This window comes from Phocoena phocoena, chromosome 12, assembly GCF_963924675.1.
Source record: "Phocoena phocoena chromosome 12, mPhoPho1.1, whole genome shotgun sequence".
NCBI lineage: Eukaryota > Metazoa > Chordata > Mammalia > Artiodactyla > Phocoenidae > Phocoena > Phocoena phocoena.
Window position 1 is genome coordinate 60,203,092 of NC_089230.1, and position 19,103 is coordinate 60,222,194.

Consider the following 19,103-nt stretch of genomic DNA (forward strand, 5'->3'; position numbering starts at 1 on the left):
CAGTGTTTACAAAGCTGGTCTGGTGGTGCTGAATTCTCTTAGCTTTTGCTTCTCTGTGAAGTTTTTGATTTCTCTGTCCAATCTGAATGCGAGCTTTGCTGGTTAGAGTATTCTTGGTTGTAGGTTCTTCCCTTTCATCACTTTAAATATATGGTGCCACTCCTTCTGGCCTGCAGAGTTTCTGCAGAAATCAGCTGATAACCTTATGGGAGTTCCCTTGTATGTTATCTGTTGCTTTTTCCCTTGTTGCTTTTAATATTTTCTCTTTGTCTCCAATTTTTGTCAGTTTTATTACTATGTGTCTCAGTGTGTTCATCCTAGGGTTTATCCTGCCTGGGACTCTCTGCACATCCTAGGTTTGGGTGACTGTTTCCTGTCCCATGTTAGGGAAGTTGTCAGCTATTATCTCTTCAAATATTTTCTCAGGCCCTTTCTTTCCCTCTTCTCCTTCTGGGACCCCTATAATGTGAATGTTGGTGCATTTAATGTTGTCCCAGAGGTCTCTTAGACTGTCCTCATTTCTTTTCATTCTTATTTTCTTTACTCTGTTCTGTAGCAGTGATTTCTACCATTCTGTCTTCCAGCTCACTTATCCATTCTGCCTCAGTTATTCTGTTATTGATTCCTTCTAGTGTATTTTTCATTTCAGTTATTGTATTGTTCATCCCTTTGTTTTTTCTTTAGTTCTAGGTCTTTGTTAAATATTTCTTGTATCTTCTCGATCTGTGCCTCCACTCTTTTTTTCCGAGATCTTAGATCATCTTTACTGTTATTACTCTGAATTCTTCTTCAGGTAGATTGCCTACCTCTACTTCACTTTGTTATTCTGGGGTTTTATCTTGTTCCTTTATTTGGGACATATTCCTCTGCCGTCTCATTTTGTCTAACTTTCTGTGATTGCAGTTTCTGTTTCACAGGCTACATGTTTGTAGTTCCTGCTTCTGCTGTCTGCCCTCTGGTGGATGAGGCTAAGAGGCTTGTACAGGCTTCCTGGTGGCATGGACTGGTACCTGCCCACTCATGGGTGGTGCTTGGTCTTGTCCCTCTGGTGGGATGGACCATGTCAGGGGGTGTGTTTATCAGCTACCTGTTTATTCGGGAAGACTTTAAGTGCCTCTGCTGATGTGTGGGTCTGTTTTCCTGCCCTGTTGGTTGTTTGTCCTGAGACGTCCCAGCATTGGAACTACAGACTGTTGGTTGGGGCCAGGTCTTGGTGAGAAAATGGAGGCCTCCAAGAGGACTCACGGCAATGAGTACACCCCAGACTACCACCGCCAGCGTCCTTGTCCCAGCAGTGAGTCAGCCACCCCCTGCCTCTGCAGGAGACCCTCCAATATAATACTAGCAGGTAAGTCTGCCCCAGTCTCTCATGAGGTCACCACTTCTTCCCTGAGTCCTGACGTGCACAAGACCCTGTATGCGCCCTCCAAGAGTGGAGTTTCTGTTTCCCCCAATCCTGTGGAATCCCTGTGGTCAAACCCTGCTGGCCTTCAAAGCCACATTTCCTGGGGCCTCCTCCTTCCTTTGCCAGACCCCCAGGCTGGGGAGGCCTGAGGTGGGACTCAGGACTTTCACTCCTGTAGGAGAACTTCTGTGGCATAATTATTTTACACCCGGCATATATGGGATTGGATTTTATCGCAGTTGCGTCCCACCTACAATCTAGTTGTGGCTTCTTCTTTGTCTTTGGATGTAGGGTAACTTTTTAGGTAGGTTGCAGTGTTTTTTTGTCAGTGGTTGTTCAGCGGTTACTTGTAATTTTGGTATTTCTGTAAGAAGAGGTGAGCTCATATCTTTCTACTCCACCATCTTGTCTCCTCTCTTTCCTGTAATTTTCATCCTGCTGATAGGTACTCAGGAATTTCTACTGTCTAATCAATATCTTCTCATAAACACTATTCCAGTCTCTCATCTTTCTTCTCTGTTGGATATTCTTCCAGCAAGTAGTAGAGAAACGGCTTGCTTTTGAACACGTAGCTAGTCTCTCCAACCACCAACATATTTACTTTTAGTGGAACCAAAATAAATAGTTCTGCAGTCACCAAAAAAACAAGTATTTGAGATTGTGCAACCATAGTTTACAATGAATGGTAATGTAACCCATAACCAGTTGTGAATAACTAAAATGAAAGTCTCTTATCCATGAAGATTTTAGTTCCAAGCATCTCTTTAAGTGACAATCCATATGCTTATATGAACTTATTATCTATAAACAATAAAGGCTCTTAAAAGCCTTTTTCAAATTTATCTGTGCTTTGTGAGACTACTGTGCCAGCCAAGGGAATAAACACAGCATTTGCAAAATTACTGATTGATTTGGTACTTCAAAATGACTACTGGAACACAGAACTGTTCATAATGCTAATTTTTTAAAAAAGCAAATATAGTAGAATATTTTACTGTCCAGTCTCAGAGATGAAATTTATTCCACTAACATAGGCATTGATTAAAACATTTAAGAATCACATCTTTTTTAGAATCACTGTAGTTCTGAGGCTACTCTAGAATATTCTCAGTGGTTTAAGATATACACATGTACCTCACCTCTTCATCTTTTGAGGACAGATTTGTTTGGGAACAACCAGAAGTCATGAAGCATTAATTAGTGTATATGATTAGTGACCATTCCATCTTGATTTCTGTTCCTTCATCTAATTGAACATTACAATTAGTAGAAATATACCCATACGTATATTTAAAATTTGCATCTTTTTAATAAACCCAAACTTGCTTCTATTGAGCAAGTAGTCAAATGAAGGGTCCCAAACCACTTAAAAACCAGGGTCCCAGCATTACAGATCACTGCCTGTTGCTCAGTTCAATGTTCTACAGTTCTGAAAAGAACAAAATAAAAAGAAACCCCAAAGACAGTGACTGACAACTACATGCACAGATGAAAGACTGGAAGCCCTCCTTGAAAGAAAATAGTTTGCTTGTTTGTTGTTATCCAAAAGATAGGACCAAACTCTAGTACAAGGTAGACTTCAGTTAACTAAAGACTCCCATAAAGAGTTTCAGGATTTTTCAAAGAACTAATTTGTGCCTTTGATAATTTTTTCTTCTGTATTTTTGTTTCCTACTTCATTATTTTCCTATCGTTATTATTCTCTCTTCTACTTTGAGGGTTTTTTGGTTCATGTTCTAACTTATGCTATATGTATCCCACATGCTTTGCTATGTATTGTTTTTATTATCCTTAAGTTCTGGGTATTTTTTAAACTTCCATTAGGACTTCTTTAACCCATGAGTTATTTAGCAAAGTAGGAGTTTATTTAACTAACTTTTTAAGTTCTAACTTAATTATATTGTAGCTAGATATTATAGTCTACATACATAATACTTAATTTTTAAGTCTTTGTAGCCTTAACCCTAATACATGATTGGTTTTTGTAAATGTCCCATGTACACTTGAGGAAAATATATTCTGGAACACTCCCCAGGATATATGTTAGGCCACAAAACAAGTCTTAAATTTATTAAGATTGAAATCACATCACACATCCTTTCTGACCACAATGGTATGAAAATTAGGAATCAGAAGAAGAAAACTGGAAAATTCACAAATATGTGAGGATTAAATAACATGTTACTGAACAACGGGTCAAAGAAGAAATCAAAAGAAAAATCAGAAAATACCTTGAAGCAAATGAAAATGTAATGTAACATACTAAAACTTATGGGGTGCGGCAGAAGCTGTTGTAAGAGAGAAGATCATAGAGGTACCTACATTAAGAAAAAAAAATTCAAATAAATAACCTAAATTTACACTAGGAACTAGATACAGAAGAACAAACTAAGCCCAAAAGTTAATAGAGGAAGGAAACAACAAAGATCAGAGTGGAAATAAACGAAATAGAAACTATAAAAACACAATAGAAAAGGTCAGTAAAGCTTAAAGCCACTTTTGAAAGATAAACAAAATAGGTAAACCTGTAGCTAGACTTACCAAGGAAAAAAGAGAGGACTCAAATAAATTAGAAGTTAAGTCAGAAAGAGAAAAACAACTATCGTATATTAATGTATATATGTGGAATCTAGAAAAATGGCACAGATGAACCAGTTTGGGAGGCAGAAATAGAGACAGATGTAGAGAACAAATGTATGGACACCAAGAGGGGAAAGTGGGGGGGTGGTGGTGGGATGAATTGGGAGATTGGGATTGACATATATACACTACTATGTATAAAATAGATAACTAATAGGAACCTGCTGTATGGCACAGGGAACTCTACTCGCTGTACAGTAGAAACTAACAACATTGTAAAACAACTATACCCCAATAAAAAATAATAATAATAAAACTGCTAATCAAAGAAGAAAATAAATAAATTAGAAATGAAAGAGGAGACATTAGAGTCAGAGGAACAACCCTGGATACTCCAGAAGCCAGGAAATAGAGACACATTAAAAATAATATTTCTAAGATTGATGTCGAAGAGTGTACTGCCTCTGGAGATTGGCCAAGATGGTACAGCAGAAGACCCTAAGCTCACCTCCTCTCACAGGCACACCAAAATTACAACTATTTGCAGAAAAACCATTGATGAAAAAGTCTGGAACCTACCAGAAAAGACTTTCTACAACTAAAGATATAAAGAAGGTACCACACCGAGATGCATAAGAGAGGCGGAGTTGTGATTTAGTCAAGTTCTATACCCACAGGTGGGCAACCCACAGTGGTGAGAGTAATTACAATTACAGAGGTTCTTCCAAAGGAGTGAGGGGTCTGAGCCCCGTGCTGGATTTCCCAGCCCAGGGGTCCCACACTGGGAAGATGAGCCCCAGAGCATTTGGCTTTGAAGGCCAGCAGCGCCTACTTTCAGGAGTGCCAGAGGGCTGGAGGACATAGAGACTTCACCCTTAAAGGGTGCACATGAAGTCTTACACTCCTGGTCCCAGAGCAGAAGCAGTAATTTGAAAGAAGCCTTGGTCAGAACTACCTGCTTATCTTGGAGTGATCTCGCAGCTCACCCTGTGAACACAGACACTGGAGGCGGCCATTCTGGGGAGCTCATTCTACCTCATGGACACCGGTGCTGGCAAGTGCCACTTTTTAATCCTCCCTCTACCTTTTTAGCCTCAGGACCCAGCCCTACCCTGGCCCAACAGACTAGGTACCAGTGCTGGGATGCCTCAGGCCAAGCAGCTAACTGAGCAGAGACAGCCCTACCCATTAGCAGAAGGGCTGCCTTAAAACTCCCTGAGCCCAGAGCTCCCCGGACATGGCTCTGCCTACCAGAGGGCTCAGGACACAGCCCTACAAACTAGTACACAGACACTAGATATGGGGCCCCTAGGGCCCTCCACCCAGAGATGCTGGGATACAGTGGGCAGCCCCAGAAATCCCTGGGCCCTTGCAACAGCCTCTGGTGAGCCTCTCTAGTCTCAGGACCACTGTTAACCACCAAGGGGTGAACATGAGCCACAATACAACCACAGCCCTGCAGCCTGTGGAACTGGCCATTCCACCAGCAGGCCAGACCCTGCCCTCACACTGGCTGGGCCCTGGCCTTGCCCATTAGCAGGCCAATACAAGCTTCAGGACAGCCCAGACCCTGCAACCAACGGTGTTAGGAACTAGCCACAGCCACCAGTGGTTGGACAATAGCTCTGGGACCCCTGGGCCCTGCAACCAGTTCCCAGAACTCAGTTCTGCTCACCAGTAGGCCAGCGTTAGGCCCAGGATCTGGCTTCATCCACCAGTGGGCAGGCAGCAGCCCTGAGGTCTTCTGGACCCTGACTCCATCCTCCAGTGAGCCACAGCAGTCAGCCTGTCACAAAAGAAGGACCCATGCAGCCCATATAGGGGCACCACTAGAGCATGTAGCTCTGGTGATGAGAGGGGTGTGTGCTGCCAAGATGCATAGGACATCTACAAAAGGTCACTTACCCAAGGCTGGGAACTGTAACCAACCTACCAGACACAGAAAAATTTTAAATGCAAGTTAGGCAAAACAAGGCAACAGAGGGACATACTCCAAATGAAGGAACAAGATAAAACCCCAGAAGAAGAACTAAGTGAAATGGATAGGCAATCTACCTGAGAAAGCGTTCAGGGTACTGACTGTAAAGATGATCAAAGAACTTAGGAGAAGAATGAATGCACAAAGCAAGAAGTTAGAAGTTTTTTTTGTTTTTTTGTTTTGTTTTGTTATCCGGTATGCAGGCCTCTCACTGTTGTGGCCTCTCCCGTTGCGGAGCACAGGCTCCGGACGCGCAGGCTCAGCGTCCATGGCTCACGGGCCCAGCCGCTCCGCGGCATGTGGGATCTTCCCGGACCGGGGCACGAACCCGCGTCCCCTGCATCGGCAGGAGGACTCTCAACCACTGCGCCACCAGGGAGGCCCAGAAGTTTTTAACAGAGTTAGAAACTATAAAGAACAACCAGAGATGAAGAATACAATAACTGAAATGAAAAATACACTAGAAGGAATCAACAGACTCTATATGATACAGAGGAATGAATCAGTGAGCTGGAAGACAGAGTGGTGGAAATCACTGATGCTGAACAGAAAAAAGAATAAAAATAAATGAGGACAATTTAAGAGACCTCTGAGACACCATCGATCACACTAATATTCGTATTATAGGGGTCCCAAGAGAAGAGAGAAAGAAAGGGGCTGAGAAAATATTTGAAGACATAATAATTGAAAACTTCCCTAATCTGGGAAAGGAAACAGTCACCCAAATCCAGGAAGCACAGAGTCCCATACAGGATTAACCCAAAAAAGAACACACCAAGATACATTGATTAAAATGGCAAAAATTAAAGAAAGAATATTAAGAACTGCAAGGGAAAAGCAACAAGTTGTACACGAGGGAACTGTCATAAGGCTATCAGCTGACTTTTTAACAGAAACTCTGCAGGCCAGAAGGGATTGGCACAATATATTTAAAGTGATGAAAGGGAAAACCCTACAACCAAGAATACTCCACCCAGCAAGGCTCTCTTTCAGAATTAACGGAGAGGTCAAAAGTTTTACAAACAAGCAAAAGCTAGCAGAGTTCAGCACCACCAAACCAGCTTTACAAGAAACGTTAAAGGAGCTTCTCTTTTCTATTTCACTTAAAAGGCCACAACTAGAAACATGAAAATTATGAATGGAAAAAGCTCATCAGTAAATGTAAACAAACGGTTAAGGTAGGAAATCATCCACACAGAAAGCCAGTAGAAAACTTAAAACACAAAAGTCGTAAAAATCATTTATATCCACAATAAAGAGTTAAGGGATACACAAAACAATTTGATATAAAACATGATGTCAAAAACAGTAATCATGAGGAGAATACAACTGCAGGGTTGTTAAAATGCATTTGAAATTAAGAGATCAGCAACTTAAAACAACATGTATGTTTTAAAACTATACACACACACACACACACATACACATACACAGATTGCTATATATAAACCTCATGGTAATCAAAAATCTACAATAGGTACATAGAAAAAAAGAGAAAGGAATCCAAACATAACACTAAATATAGTCCTCAAATCACAAAAGAACAAAAGAAGGGGGAAGAAAGATCTACAAAAACAAACCCCCCAAAATTAACAAAATGGCAATAGCAACATACATATTGATAATTACTTTAAATGTAAATGCACTAAATGCTTCAATCAAAAGACACAGAGTGACTGAATGGATACAAAAACAAGACCTATATATATGCTGCCCACAAGAGACTCACTTCATATCTAAAGACACACATACACTGAAAGTGAGGGGCTTGAAAAAGATTTTCCATACAAATGGAAATCAAAAGAAAGCCAGTGTAGCAATACTTACATCAGACAAAATAGAGTTTAAACAAAGACTGGTACAAGACACACAGAAGGGCATTACATAATGATCAAGAAGTCAATCCAAGTAGAAGATATAACACTTGTAAATATCTATGCACCCAAAATAGGAGCACCTAAATATATAAAGTGAATATTAACAGACATAAAGGGAGATAACGACAGTAACACAATAATAGTAGGGTATTTTAACATGCCACTTACATCAGTGAACAGATCACCCAGACAGAAAATCAATAAAGAAACACTGGACTTAAATGAAGCATCAAACCAGATGGACTTAATAGCTACATATAGGACATTCCATCCAAAAGCAACAGAATACACATTCTTTTCAGTTGCACATGGAACATTCTCCATGATAGATCACATGCTAGACCACAAAACAAGCCTTGGTAAATTTAAGAATAGTGGAATCATATCAAGCATCTTTTTATGACTATAACTTTACAAGAATAAAAATTAACTGTAAGAAAAAAACTGCAAAAAACACAACCCATGGAGGCTAACCTACATACTACTCAACAACCAGTGGATCACTGAAGAAATCAAAGAGGAATTAAAAAATTACCTGGAGACATGAAAATGAAAACATGATAAATTAAAAACACCTATGGAACACAGTAAAAACAGTTCTAAGAGGGAAGCAATACAAGCTTCCAATCGAAAACTACTACTACTCACTTCTGCCAGGAAAGAACACCACCTTCATAGGTGGCATTCGTTGAATGAATTGTAATACAGAAAATAAGAAAATGGTATAGAAAGGAGACATTTGTAAAGTTTTGCAGATGTGAAAGTACTATTACCAAGATTTCTAGATGTTTTGGTTTAAAAGAAAGGAAAAAGCATTCCACTTTCCCCATTTCCAGTATAACATATGTTTTCAAAGCTCATTGCCATCTTTATTTTCAACAGGGCTCCATCATTTATTAGTTAGCATCTTTAGGATGCAGGATGAAGTTTAGTGGCTGAACTAGCTGCACAAAGGAAGCTCAATCTTCTTCCTACCTGTAAACATCTCTCCCTGCAATAGCAGCATTGCAAAAATAACCTCACTGAACCACTTGAACAAACTCCAAAAGGAACTTAAACCACTCACCTGGATGCAAGCCAGAGGCTCGTTCGTCCAAATCGAATATCCACCCACTAAATATATTCTCTCATTATGGACAGCAACTCCAGATTCATTTTGGCCTAAAGTAAAGAGAAGTGAATAAAAGAGGAAAAATAAATCCATTTCCTTGCATGTCTTCATTAACCCTTTTGCCACTGAGGGATACAATTTCCCTCTGTGGCACACTTGTATATTCCACATGATTTCTGCCTCAACTAATCACTGTCTCCCAGTTCTCAGAGGGAAGAATTAACCACTCTCAGAGAATGACTCTGTGTTGGGTCAGAATCCGGCCATAACGCTTAATAGCCAGCCAAGTTAGTAAATACAGCATTAAATACAGCAATAATCCACATAGAACTAAGTTTTATACTATGTTGTATGCCATTAGTTTATATGGTATATTTTAGGAATGCAAAACACCTGTTGTACTACAAATGCTTTTAAGCAAGTGCTTACATTTGTAACGGCTGCAACCGCAAGAAGCCAATAAGACAGAGCCATGCCCCTAGTGTGCCCCAAATGAAGACAAATGACAGAAAAGATTGATAAAGTTACTACCCTTCTTTTCTTTACATACACAACAGTTTTAAGACTATATTAAAGTTCCTGAGCTGGGACCAGCCTGGGTAGTCCCTAGATACTGACATGCCAAAATGATGAAAGGTTCCTCCCCCACTTAAAAAAGAAGACAGAATAACTCACTACTACATATTCTTCCCTGGAGGCCATCAGAGAGTGAGATAGTCTCTTTTTATTGATGGGCTGACACAGGATTGACTCGGGTAATAAATAAGCTGGATCCTATAGCAGACAGAATCACAGATCGAGGGACCAAGGGGCTAAGGTACCACTACAGCAACTTAGAGTTAAGTGCTTGTAGGTGGGCCTCAAAGATCATTTTCGCAAAAACAGGAGCTCAATACAAAGCATCTAAACCTCTCACACTGGTTATGCCCCCACTGTGGCCTCCGTAGCAGCAGCTGTGAGTGATCGAGTGCTCACTCAGCATATTAAAATGTCTTGAGGCAATAGTCCAGCCCACCCATTCGAGTTTGCGATTTTCCTATTAGAGCAGCCTAGAAGGGATCTTAATCACGTAGGCCGAAAAGGGAGGACAAGTTTTCAACTTCATAAAAAAAAGTCAGGGGTAAGCTGTTCGCTGCTTTCATTTTATTCCCCTGTGGGATGAGTATGGTCCCTACCTAGTGCTACCCCGTGGTAATGCTTGGGTGGGTCTGTGTGGCCAGAAGTGCTGCCAAACCCCCATGCACGGAACATCTCTAAGGTTTTGTCTTTAGGAGAATACAGGCAGAAACGGTATTTGACACTGACAATGAAGACCATTCTCCTGCACTCACAAGAAATAAGAGGACTAAAAGTAGTGAGAAGTAAAAAATAAATTGCTCCTGTAAAGAGTCATTACCTCTTTCAGCACCTGGTTTCTCCTACTTATACCAATGTTCCTGCATGAATACTGATAGACAATAATGGACCTGACACGTCTCTCTTGGCAACGTGAAAACACACACAAAGGTAACACAGGCCCTGAGAAACCAGATGTTCAGCCACCTGATTGAGTCCGATTTTGTGAGATAAACAATGCACACCCTTCTGGGTAATAAAAGCAAGTTGTTCTACCACCATGCACTTAATATTTACAGCTGCACTACAGATACCTAAGAAAACAAGTATGGCAACTTCCTAAATCTCTCCTTTTCCTGATTTACTCAAACAAAGGTACTTGCCAGGGCTTCCCTGGTGGCGCAGTGGTTGAGAGTCCGCCTGCCGATGCAGGGGACACGGATTCGTGCCCCGGTCCGGGAAGATCCCACATGCCACGGAGCAGCTGGGCCCGTGAGCCATGGCCGCTGAGCCTGCGCGTCCGGAGCCTGTGCTCCACAACAGGAGAGGCCACAACAGTGAGAGGCCCATGTACCGAGGGAAAAAAAAAAAAAAAGGTACTTGCCAGTCAACAGGTTAAAATTACAACGCGTCCACTGGTCAGCGTCCATGTTGTAGGCATCTATATGCCGCACAAGGACCCGGTCGTTATTGTAGTCAAGGTCATTGCCTCCAAGAACATAAAGCTTCCTTTGAACAGCAGCCATGGAATGGTAGACCCGCCTCTGCAGCATGGGGCTGCGGCTTATCCACTTATTCTGAGACAAAAAAAGAGAAAAAAGAAACTCAGGTGGATTCTGTTAAGTGGAGACCTCCAGAGCAGAAAACAGCAGTGCCTCATTAGTAGTGGGGACTGTAATGTTGGTCAATCACATTCTATTTGAATGTTGTTTATATACTTTGAAAGGTATGGGCTTCTTGCCTGAGAACAAGTGCAGAAGAGCCCACATGTTCTAACTATTTGCAACTTACGTAAGGCATTTCCTCTTCCTTGGGTTGCATTTTGAATTTGTAAGGGCAGCATATGGGAATTTAGAAGTTTTCATGATAGGTTATTTCTCCCAATTGAGAGAACTTACTCCTGCAAATGACTTAAGAGTACAAGTGCATGGTTAGGTATACTGTGTACGGTGGTATAATGATAACAAAACAGGCTCTGGATCCAGAATGCCTGAGTTTATCATCTGTGTGTGACCTTGGCAATTAACTTAACCTGTCTGTGCCTGTTTCCTCATCTGTAAAATAGAGATAACAGTACCCACCTGACAAGCCTGTTGTGAAGATTAAATGAGCTAATACACCTAAAGCATTTAGAACAATGCCTGGCACATATGTCCAATAATATGCACTTTTAAAAAGTTATTGTGGGGCTTCCCTGGTGGCGCAGTGGTTAGGAGTCCGCCTGCCGATGCAGGGGTCACGGGTTCGTGCCCCGGTCCGGGAGGATCCCACAAGCCGCAGAGCAGCTGGGCCCGTGAGCCATGGCCGCTGAGCCTGCGCGTCCGGAGGCTGTGCTCCGCAGCAGGAGAGGCCACAACAGTGAGAGGCCCACGTACCGCAAAAAAAAAAAAAAAAGATGTGATTCAGCAACAGACCCCTCACAGCCTTTAATATATTTACACTCACATCTTCACCAGATTGGGAAAGGTTATTTCCAGGCACACGGTTATCTGTTTTGTTAGAAGACCAAATGTTCTATGGTAACTTTAGGGAATGGTGAAACCTCTAATATTTGGTTCTAGATCACTCTCAGGAATGAGAAAGGTATGCTCTACTCCTCTCAAATAAGGATCCTATTTAAAATATAATGTAAAAATAGATGAAAATCAAATATGACTTTAATTTTAAATCTCAACTAAGTAATGGACAGGTAAGTAAACCTTACCATTTTCTTTCTACATAAACACTAAACATACAGGAAGAACATAGGTTATTTCTTTTTGCAGAGAAAAATTTGGATTTCGACCAGAAAAATCATGATGGTTTGAAAACATAGAATTTCAGTTCACAGAGCTGTAAAGGAAGAAGCAAAAAAGAAAGTTTTGTATAAATATTGGTCCATTCACTATTGGCCTATTGACTGGCTCATTTGTAATTTCTCTTTCAAAGATACACTAACATGAGAAAAAGAAAGTGGTTTGTCCAGTTTTTTAAGGCTTGAATTTATCTGCTCCCCGCTTTTTAAACATGTCATATTAAGAACCTCCTTCCAATTAAATGTATCTTTAATAAAACAGTCAAACCTTTCTTTCAGATATTCTCCTAAGAAATATCTCTAATACATTATGCATGAGTGGATTTAACTCAAGACTGATGATGCTTTCCTTAGGTGCTTTCTAAAATGAGGCAACCCATCACAGTATTAGGAATCAATGTTTCCACTAGCAGTCCAGTCCCCTGCCACAGGACTATGGATGCCATCTGGTTTGCAAAGCCTGACTGCATCCCCTGATTATATCTTTAGCTTCCTTCACTGCCGTGCCTGCCAGGTGAGCCGCCAACCGCTGCAAAGGCAAAGAAACAGAGAGGCCTGGTGGGGTCATTCCTAATAAGCTAGCGTGTGAATACTAATCAGTGCTGGGGAAGCAGAGGTCACCCCAGCCTGCCTGTTGGCAGGTAGCGATGTGCTCTGTGGCAGATGGCAGGCATTATCGACTCTCCACAAAGGCCTAGAAGAGAAATAAGCACCAGGGCTGAATGATAGAGTTATTGAGATTCTGAGCAAGATGCAAGCAGATGTGATGTTTGCCAGTACCCACCGTAAACAATATGCCAGCAGAATTTTTAAAAAGAGCATGTGTGTACAAACATGAAACAGAACTCATCTGAGAAATGTTAACACCTTCTTCCTCTTTAACCACGTGTGCAACCAAACTTAAGCAACTGCAATTAATGATCCCTCTTGGGACATCCGGCCCAGGGACACGTGGTCTCTGAAACCTACAGCCTCTAATGATATCAGGAAACACTTGCAAAGACAGAAATACCTTCGCTAAACTCAGAATCAAGTAATTGTTAAAATTAAAAAATACTAAATAGACTGAGGTCACTCTGAACATATATTTGATGGCTAGTCCCAACCCAGAGTGCCAAAGCCAACCTGTTGTTTTGTGTTCCATTATCTTCAGCTGATGAAGATGAAACCTAATCAAATCATTCTGGAATACTGTCAAAATCATGAAAAATACGTATATTACCAAAATCATAGAAATGACAAAATTCAGCAGACATGTGCCACGGTTACAGATACTTTGGTAGAAGGAAAAGAGAATAAAAATAGTTCTTCTTTTGGGGAAAGAAAAGTCATTAAGTGTGCATGAAAAGTGGATAGAAGGGACAGCCACCATCAAAATGCTCCCAGTGCAGGCCCAGCTCTTAGATGACAAACATGGGCCAACTCTTCAGATACTTCTCCTTCAGGTCTGTCCTACACACTGTCCTGGGATACGGTGACTATACAGAGTTAAACAAAAGTTATCACTTTATTTGGAAATAAGGAAACCATAAGCACATTCCCCTCCTAGAATGACAGGCCTTCTAAAAGGATGTGGCAACAGGACAATCCAATTCCTTTCTCAGGATGCCTCAGTGATGAACAGCCACTTGAGATACCTGGTAATAAGGGCATTTAACTCATCAATATATTTTCCCTTCTTCCTACATTATGCAAAACTCTGAAAAAGTTGAGCATTGAGTATAGCATAAAACGACAAGAGCTGAAATTGTTTTTTGAGAAAAAAAAAAGGCAACCAAAAAGCAGTTTAACCAGATGCTTCCTTTTCTCTATGTAAGTTTAAGTTGCATGTGTGTGTATAGACTTTGCATTCCAACTCCTAATTACTGTAGCAATCTTTAAAAATTCATTTTAATTAAGGTAATGAGCTTTTCTTATATGAGTCTTACCTGGTTAGGTTCATATACCATTAGTCTGTTCTGATACTGTGCCGTGTTAGTTACTCCACCTGTAATGGATGAACACGTGTTAGGCTTTCATGAATAAGAAATGGGATATTCCAACATGAGAATGACATACAATTAAAGGAAAATTAGCTACTGCTGAGGGTCTGTTTGTATACCCTCGTGGTGAACCCATGACATAATTAAGAAGCTTATTGTTGAAGCAGTTGCATTTTCAAGAAACATTTCAGAAGCGATCCAGCTGAGAGCAAGCAACAAGTATGCTGAGAGTTCCATGAGGCCCCCAATTTTGTCAAGCTGCTCTGCATGGCCAGAATGAAGGGCAAAGTATGGTGAGAGAGTGGGAGCAATCATAGCGCACTTAGACGAATCTCTGTACAGTTTATGCCGGGGCAGAGTTACATGGAAAAGTCTTGTCCTTAGTTACCTTGGTAATTTTACAGCTCTAGTCTTATGTGCACTAACATAGTGATATCTTGATGTCTCTTTGGAAGACCCATATCTAAGAAAAGACATTACTTATCAAAAGAGATCTAGAGCCAGTGCTGTCCAACAGAATATAATAAGAACCACAAACAGGAGTTACATATGCCATTTTAAACTTCCCAGTGGTCACATTAAAAAGTAGTGCTCCCGGGCTTCCCTAGTGGCGCAGTGGTTGAGAGTCCACCTGCCGATGCAGGGGACACAGGTTCATGCCCCGGTCCGGGAAGATCCCACATGCCACGGAGCGGCTGGGCCCGTGAGCCATGGCCGCTGAGCCTGTGCGTCCGGAGCCTGTGCTCCGCAATGGGAGAGGCCACAACAGTGACAGGCCCGCGTACCACAAAAAAAAAAAAAAAAGTAGTGCTCCCTTATCCGTGGGCGACACATTCCAAGGCCTGCAGTAGATCCCTTAAAGTGTGGATAGTACCAAACGATATATATTTTTTGTTTTTTCCTACACATATATACCTATGATAAAGTTTAATGTATAAATTAGGCACAGTTAGAGATTAACAACAATAACTAATAATGAATTTGAACAATTATAACCATGTACTCTAACAGAAGTTATGTAAATGTGGTCTCTCTCTCAAAATACCTTACTGTATTGTACTCCTCCTTCTTCTGGTGATGATGTAGATGATAACCTACTTGATGTGATGAAGTGAGGGGAATGACATAAGCATTGTGACATATCATCAGGCGACTACTGACCTTCTGACAGTACGTCAGAGGGAGGATCATCTGCTTCAGGTGACCCTGGGTCATGGAGCCATGATGATGTCAATGGTTAAATGTCAAAAGCAGACCATGTCAATGGCTGGGGATCTGAAGCACAATGGAGTAGAATGGCACGAGATTTCATCATGCTATTCAGGACAGTGCACAATTTAAAACTTCTGAACTGTTTACTTAGGGAATTTTCCATTTAATATTTTAGACCGTGTTTGATTGTGGGTAACTGAAACTACAGAAAGCAAAACTGCAGATAAGGGTGAACTGCTGTGTAGCCAAAATATTACCATTTCAACATAAAATTAATAAAAACTTATTGAGGTATTTTATATTCTTTTTTTCATACTGAGTCCTCAAAGTCCTGTGCATTTTTGACACAGAACAAGTCAATCCAGATTAGCCACATTTCAAGTGCTCAATAAGGTAATGAGTTTTTCTTATATGAGTCTTACCTGGCTACCAGCTACCATACTGGACAGCGCAGATAACAGCTGCTGTTATCCTCAACTTTTTTGAAGCCCTCTTGACAACAGCTTAGATCCAAAAGACTTGAGACCTTCTGCCAGATCAAGAACCACTAAAATCCTATCACAATTCTAGCTAAGATTCTCCCATTTGTCCTCATACTTCTTTTCACGTTTGGGGTGTACACTGAGACCTGTAAAACCCAGAAATTATTGACTCCACTTTAATTTTTACGACCAAACGGAAAAACTATAAAACAACACATAAAAGAGCACAGTGAGAAAATAACACTAGTTGACATTAAATATTAGGTAGTAAAATAACAGAAATATGAGAACCCCCCCAAAAAAATCTATCTTTAGAAATATTGCCCTATACAGAGTTCTAGATGCTAGCGTAAAATGAATAACATTCTTATTTTAATAAGTATCACAAAGGAGCAACTCATCTTATAATAAAGATCTAAAATTGAGCCAAACTATAAGTTTCATAGGGAAATTTTTTGATTTTAAAAAATGTGTACTGGGGCAGGATCAAGAAAGAAGAGTAGGAAGATCCTGAGCTTTTACCTCCTCCCACAAACACACCAAAACAGTAACTACAAATCTCTGAGAGTGACCTGAAGACTAGCAGAACAGATTTTCTGCAACTAAGGATATTGAGATGAGAAGTAGGGACACAGATGTAGCCTAGTCAGAACCCACACACTGGGTACAGCAACCACAAGCGGGAGGAATATCACCCCCTGATGAGCAAGGAGTCTGAGCCCCACACTGGGATTCCCAGCCCAGAGGACCTGCACCAGGAAACAAGCCCCAATAATGTGCAGCTTTGAAAAACAGTGAGGATTATATTCAGGAGAGCCAGAGGGATGTGGGAAACCAAGACTCCTCTTGAAGGGCTTGGACACAAACTCACTCACTCCAAGTCCCAGTGCAAAGGCAGCAGCTTGAAAAGTACCTGGGTCATATGAGAAGGAGATTCACTGACTAATTTTAGGGCATGTGCCAAAGGAGCAACAATCTGGTGGAACTTTCTCTAGGGACAGAAATGCTGGCAGGCATCTTTTTACTTTCCTTCCACCTAGCTGGCCCAGCACAGGTGGGCACCATTTTTGTCACGCTCAGTCAGCCTAGCTAACACCATCCACCCTGCCCCAGCATCCCTTGAGGAGCAGCCCTGCCCAACCAGCCTGTCTCAGCTGGCCCCTCCAAAGCAGCTCCTGTCTCACCCTATCAAGTGAGCTGCTCCAGCCAGCACTGACCGGTGTCTCACCAAGGTATCGCCACACTAGAGACCAGTCCCATAAACAGTGCACCTGTAACAGTCATGGCCAGGCCTTGCAGCCACTCATGCTGGGGGCCAGCCCCACCCACCAGCACACCTGCACCAATCACAGCCCAAACAAAACAGGAAGGCACAGCTACAGGGAAACCCCTAGAGTTCCTGGCTCGGGTAAGCAGGGGAGATTGCACCACTGGGCCCCACAGGACACTTACATAAGGCCACTCTTTCAAACGGAGAGACCTAGCTGATATACCTAATACAAAGAAACAACCACAGAGAGTGAGGCAAAACGAAGAGACCTTCCAAACAAAAGAACAAGACAAATCCTCAGATAAACAACTAAACAATATGGAGATAAGCAAATTACCAGATAAAGAGTTCAAAGGAATAGCCAAAATGATGCTCACCAAACTGAGGAGAAGAATGGAGGAACACAATGAGAACTTTCAACAAAGAGAAAATGTAAAATAGAACCAATCAGAACTGAAGAATACAATAACTGAAATGAAAAATACACCAGAGGGAACCAACAGCAGATGCAGAAGAATGGATCAACCATCTGGAAGACAGGGTAGTGGAAATCATCCAATCAGAACACCAAAAAGAAAAAAGAGTTTAAAAAAATGCGGATAGTTTAAGGGACCTCTGGAACATCAAGTTTACTAAAATTCGCAACAAAGCGGTCCCAGAAGGAGAAAAGAGAGAAGTGGGGACGGGAAACATATTTGACGAAATAATGGTTAAAAAAACTTCCCTAACCTGATGAAGGAAACAGACATCCAAGCCCATGAAGCACAGAGTCCCAAACAAGATGAAACCAAAGAGACCCACACCAAGACACATTACAATTAAAATATCAAAAGTTAAAGATAAAGAGAAGATATTAAAAGCATCAAGAGAAAAACAACTAGTTACTTACAAGGGAACCCCCATAAGATAATGAGCTGAGTTTTCAGCAGAAAATTTATAGTCCAGAAGGAACTGGCACAATATATTCAAAGTACTGAAAGGAAAAAAACTTAAAACCAAGAAGACACTAACTGGCAAGTTTATCTTTCAGAATTGAAGTAGTATCTTTCAGAACTGAAGAGTTTACTACACAAATAAAAGCTAAAGGAGGGCTTGCCTGGTGGTGCAGTGGTTGAGAGTCCGCCTACCGATGCAGGGGACACGGGTTCGTGCCCCAGTCCGGGAAGATCCCACATGCCGTGGAGCGGCTGGGCCCGTGAGCCATGGCCACTGAGCCTGCACGTCCAGAGCCTGTGCTCCACAGCAGGAGAGGCCACAACAGTGAGAGGCCCGCGTACCACACAAAAAAAAAAGCTAAAGTAGTTCATCACCACTAAACCAACATTACAAGAAATGTTAAGGGAATTTCTTCAAGCAAAAAAGAAAAGGCCATAACTAGAAACAAGAAAATTAGCAAAGAAAAAACTCTCACTGGTAAAAGCAAACATACAGTAAAGGTGGATAAGAACCACCTACAAAGCTAGTATGAAGGTTAAAAGACAAAAGTAGTAAAATCATCTATATCTAAAATAATTGTGATACACAAAATAAAAAGATGTAAAAGATAACATCAAAAACATAAAATGTGGAGGATGGACAAAAACGCAGTGCTTTTAGAATGCACTCTAGCTTAAGTGACCATTAATTTAAAATAAACAGCTATAAACATAGACTGTTACTATAGGAACCTCATGGTAACCAAAAACCAAAAACCTATAACAAATACACAAAAAATAAAAAGAAAGGAAAGCAAACATATTACTAGAGAAAGTCACAAGGGAAGAGAACAAGAGAAGAAGAAAGAAGAGGGAAGAACTATAAAAACAACCAGAAAATAGCAATAAGTGCATACCTATCAATAATCACTTCAAATGTAAA

The 19,103-nt window shown here is 41.1% G+C and overlaps 1 protein-coding gene across 7 annotated transcripts in view; it reads right to left on the reverse strand.

Annotated features, from left to right (window-relative positions):
- Window positions 1-19,103, reverse strand: part of KLHL32 (kelch like family member 32) — a 189,917-nt gene that overhangs the window by 13,794 nt on the left and 157,020 nt on the right. For 5 of the 7 annotated variants that reach the window (XM_065888689.1, XM_065888688.1, XM_065888687.1 and 2 more), the window contains 3 exons: window positions 14,229-14,287; window positions 10,891-11,083; window positions 8,907-9,001 (listed from right to left, as the gene is read on the reverse strand). In XM_065888689.1, coding sequence (XP_065744761.1) covers window positions 8,907-9,001; window positions 10,891-11,083; window positions 14,229-14,287 — 347 coding nt within the window. The remainder of the gene's footprint in view (window positions 1-8,906; window positions 9,002-10,890; window positions 11,084-14,228; window positions 14,288-19,103) is intronic. The other 2 variants (XM_065888693.1, XM_065888692.1) reach the window with 1 other exon arrangement.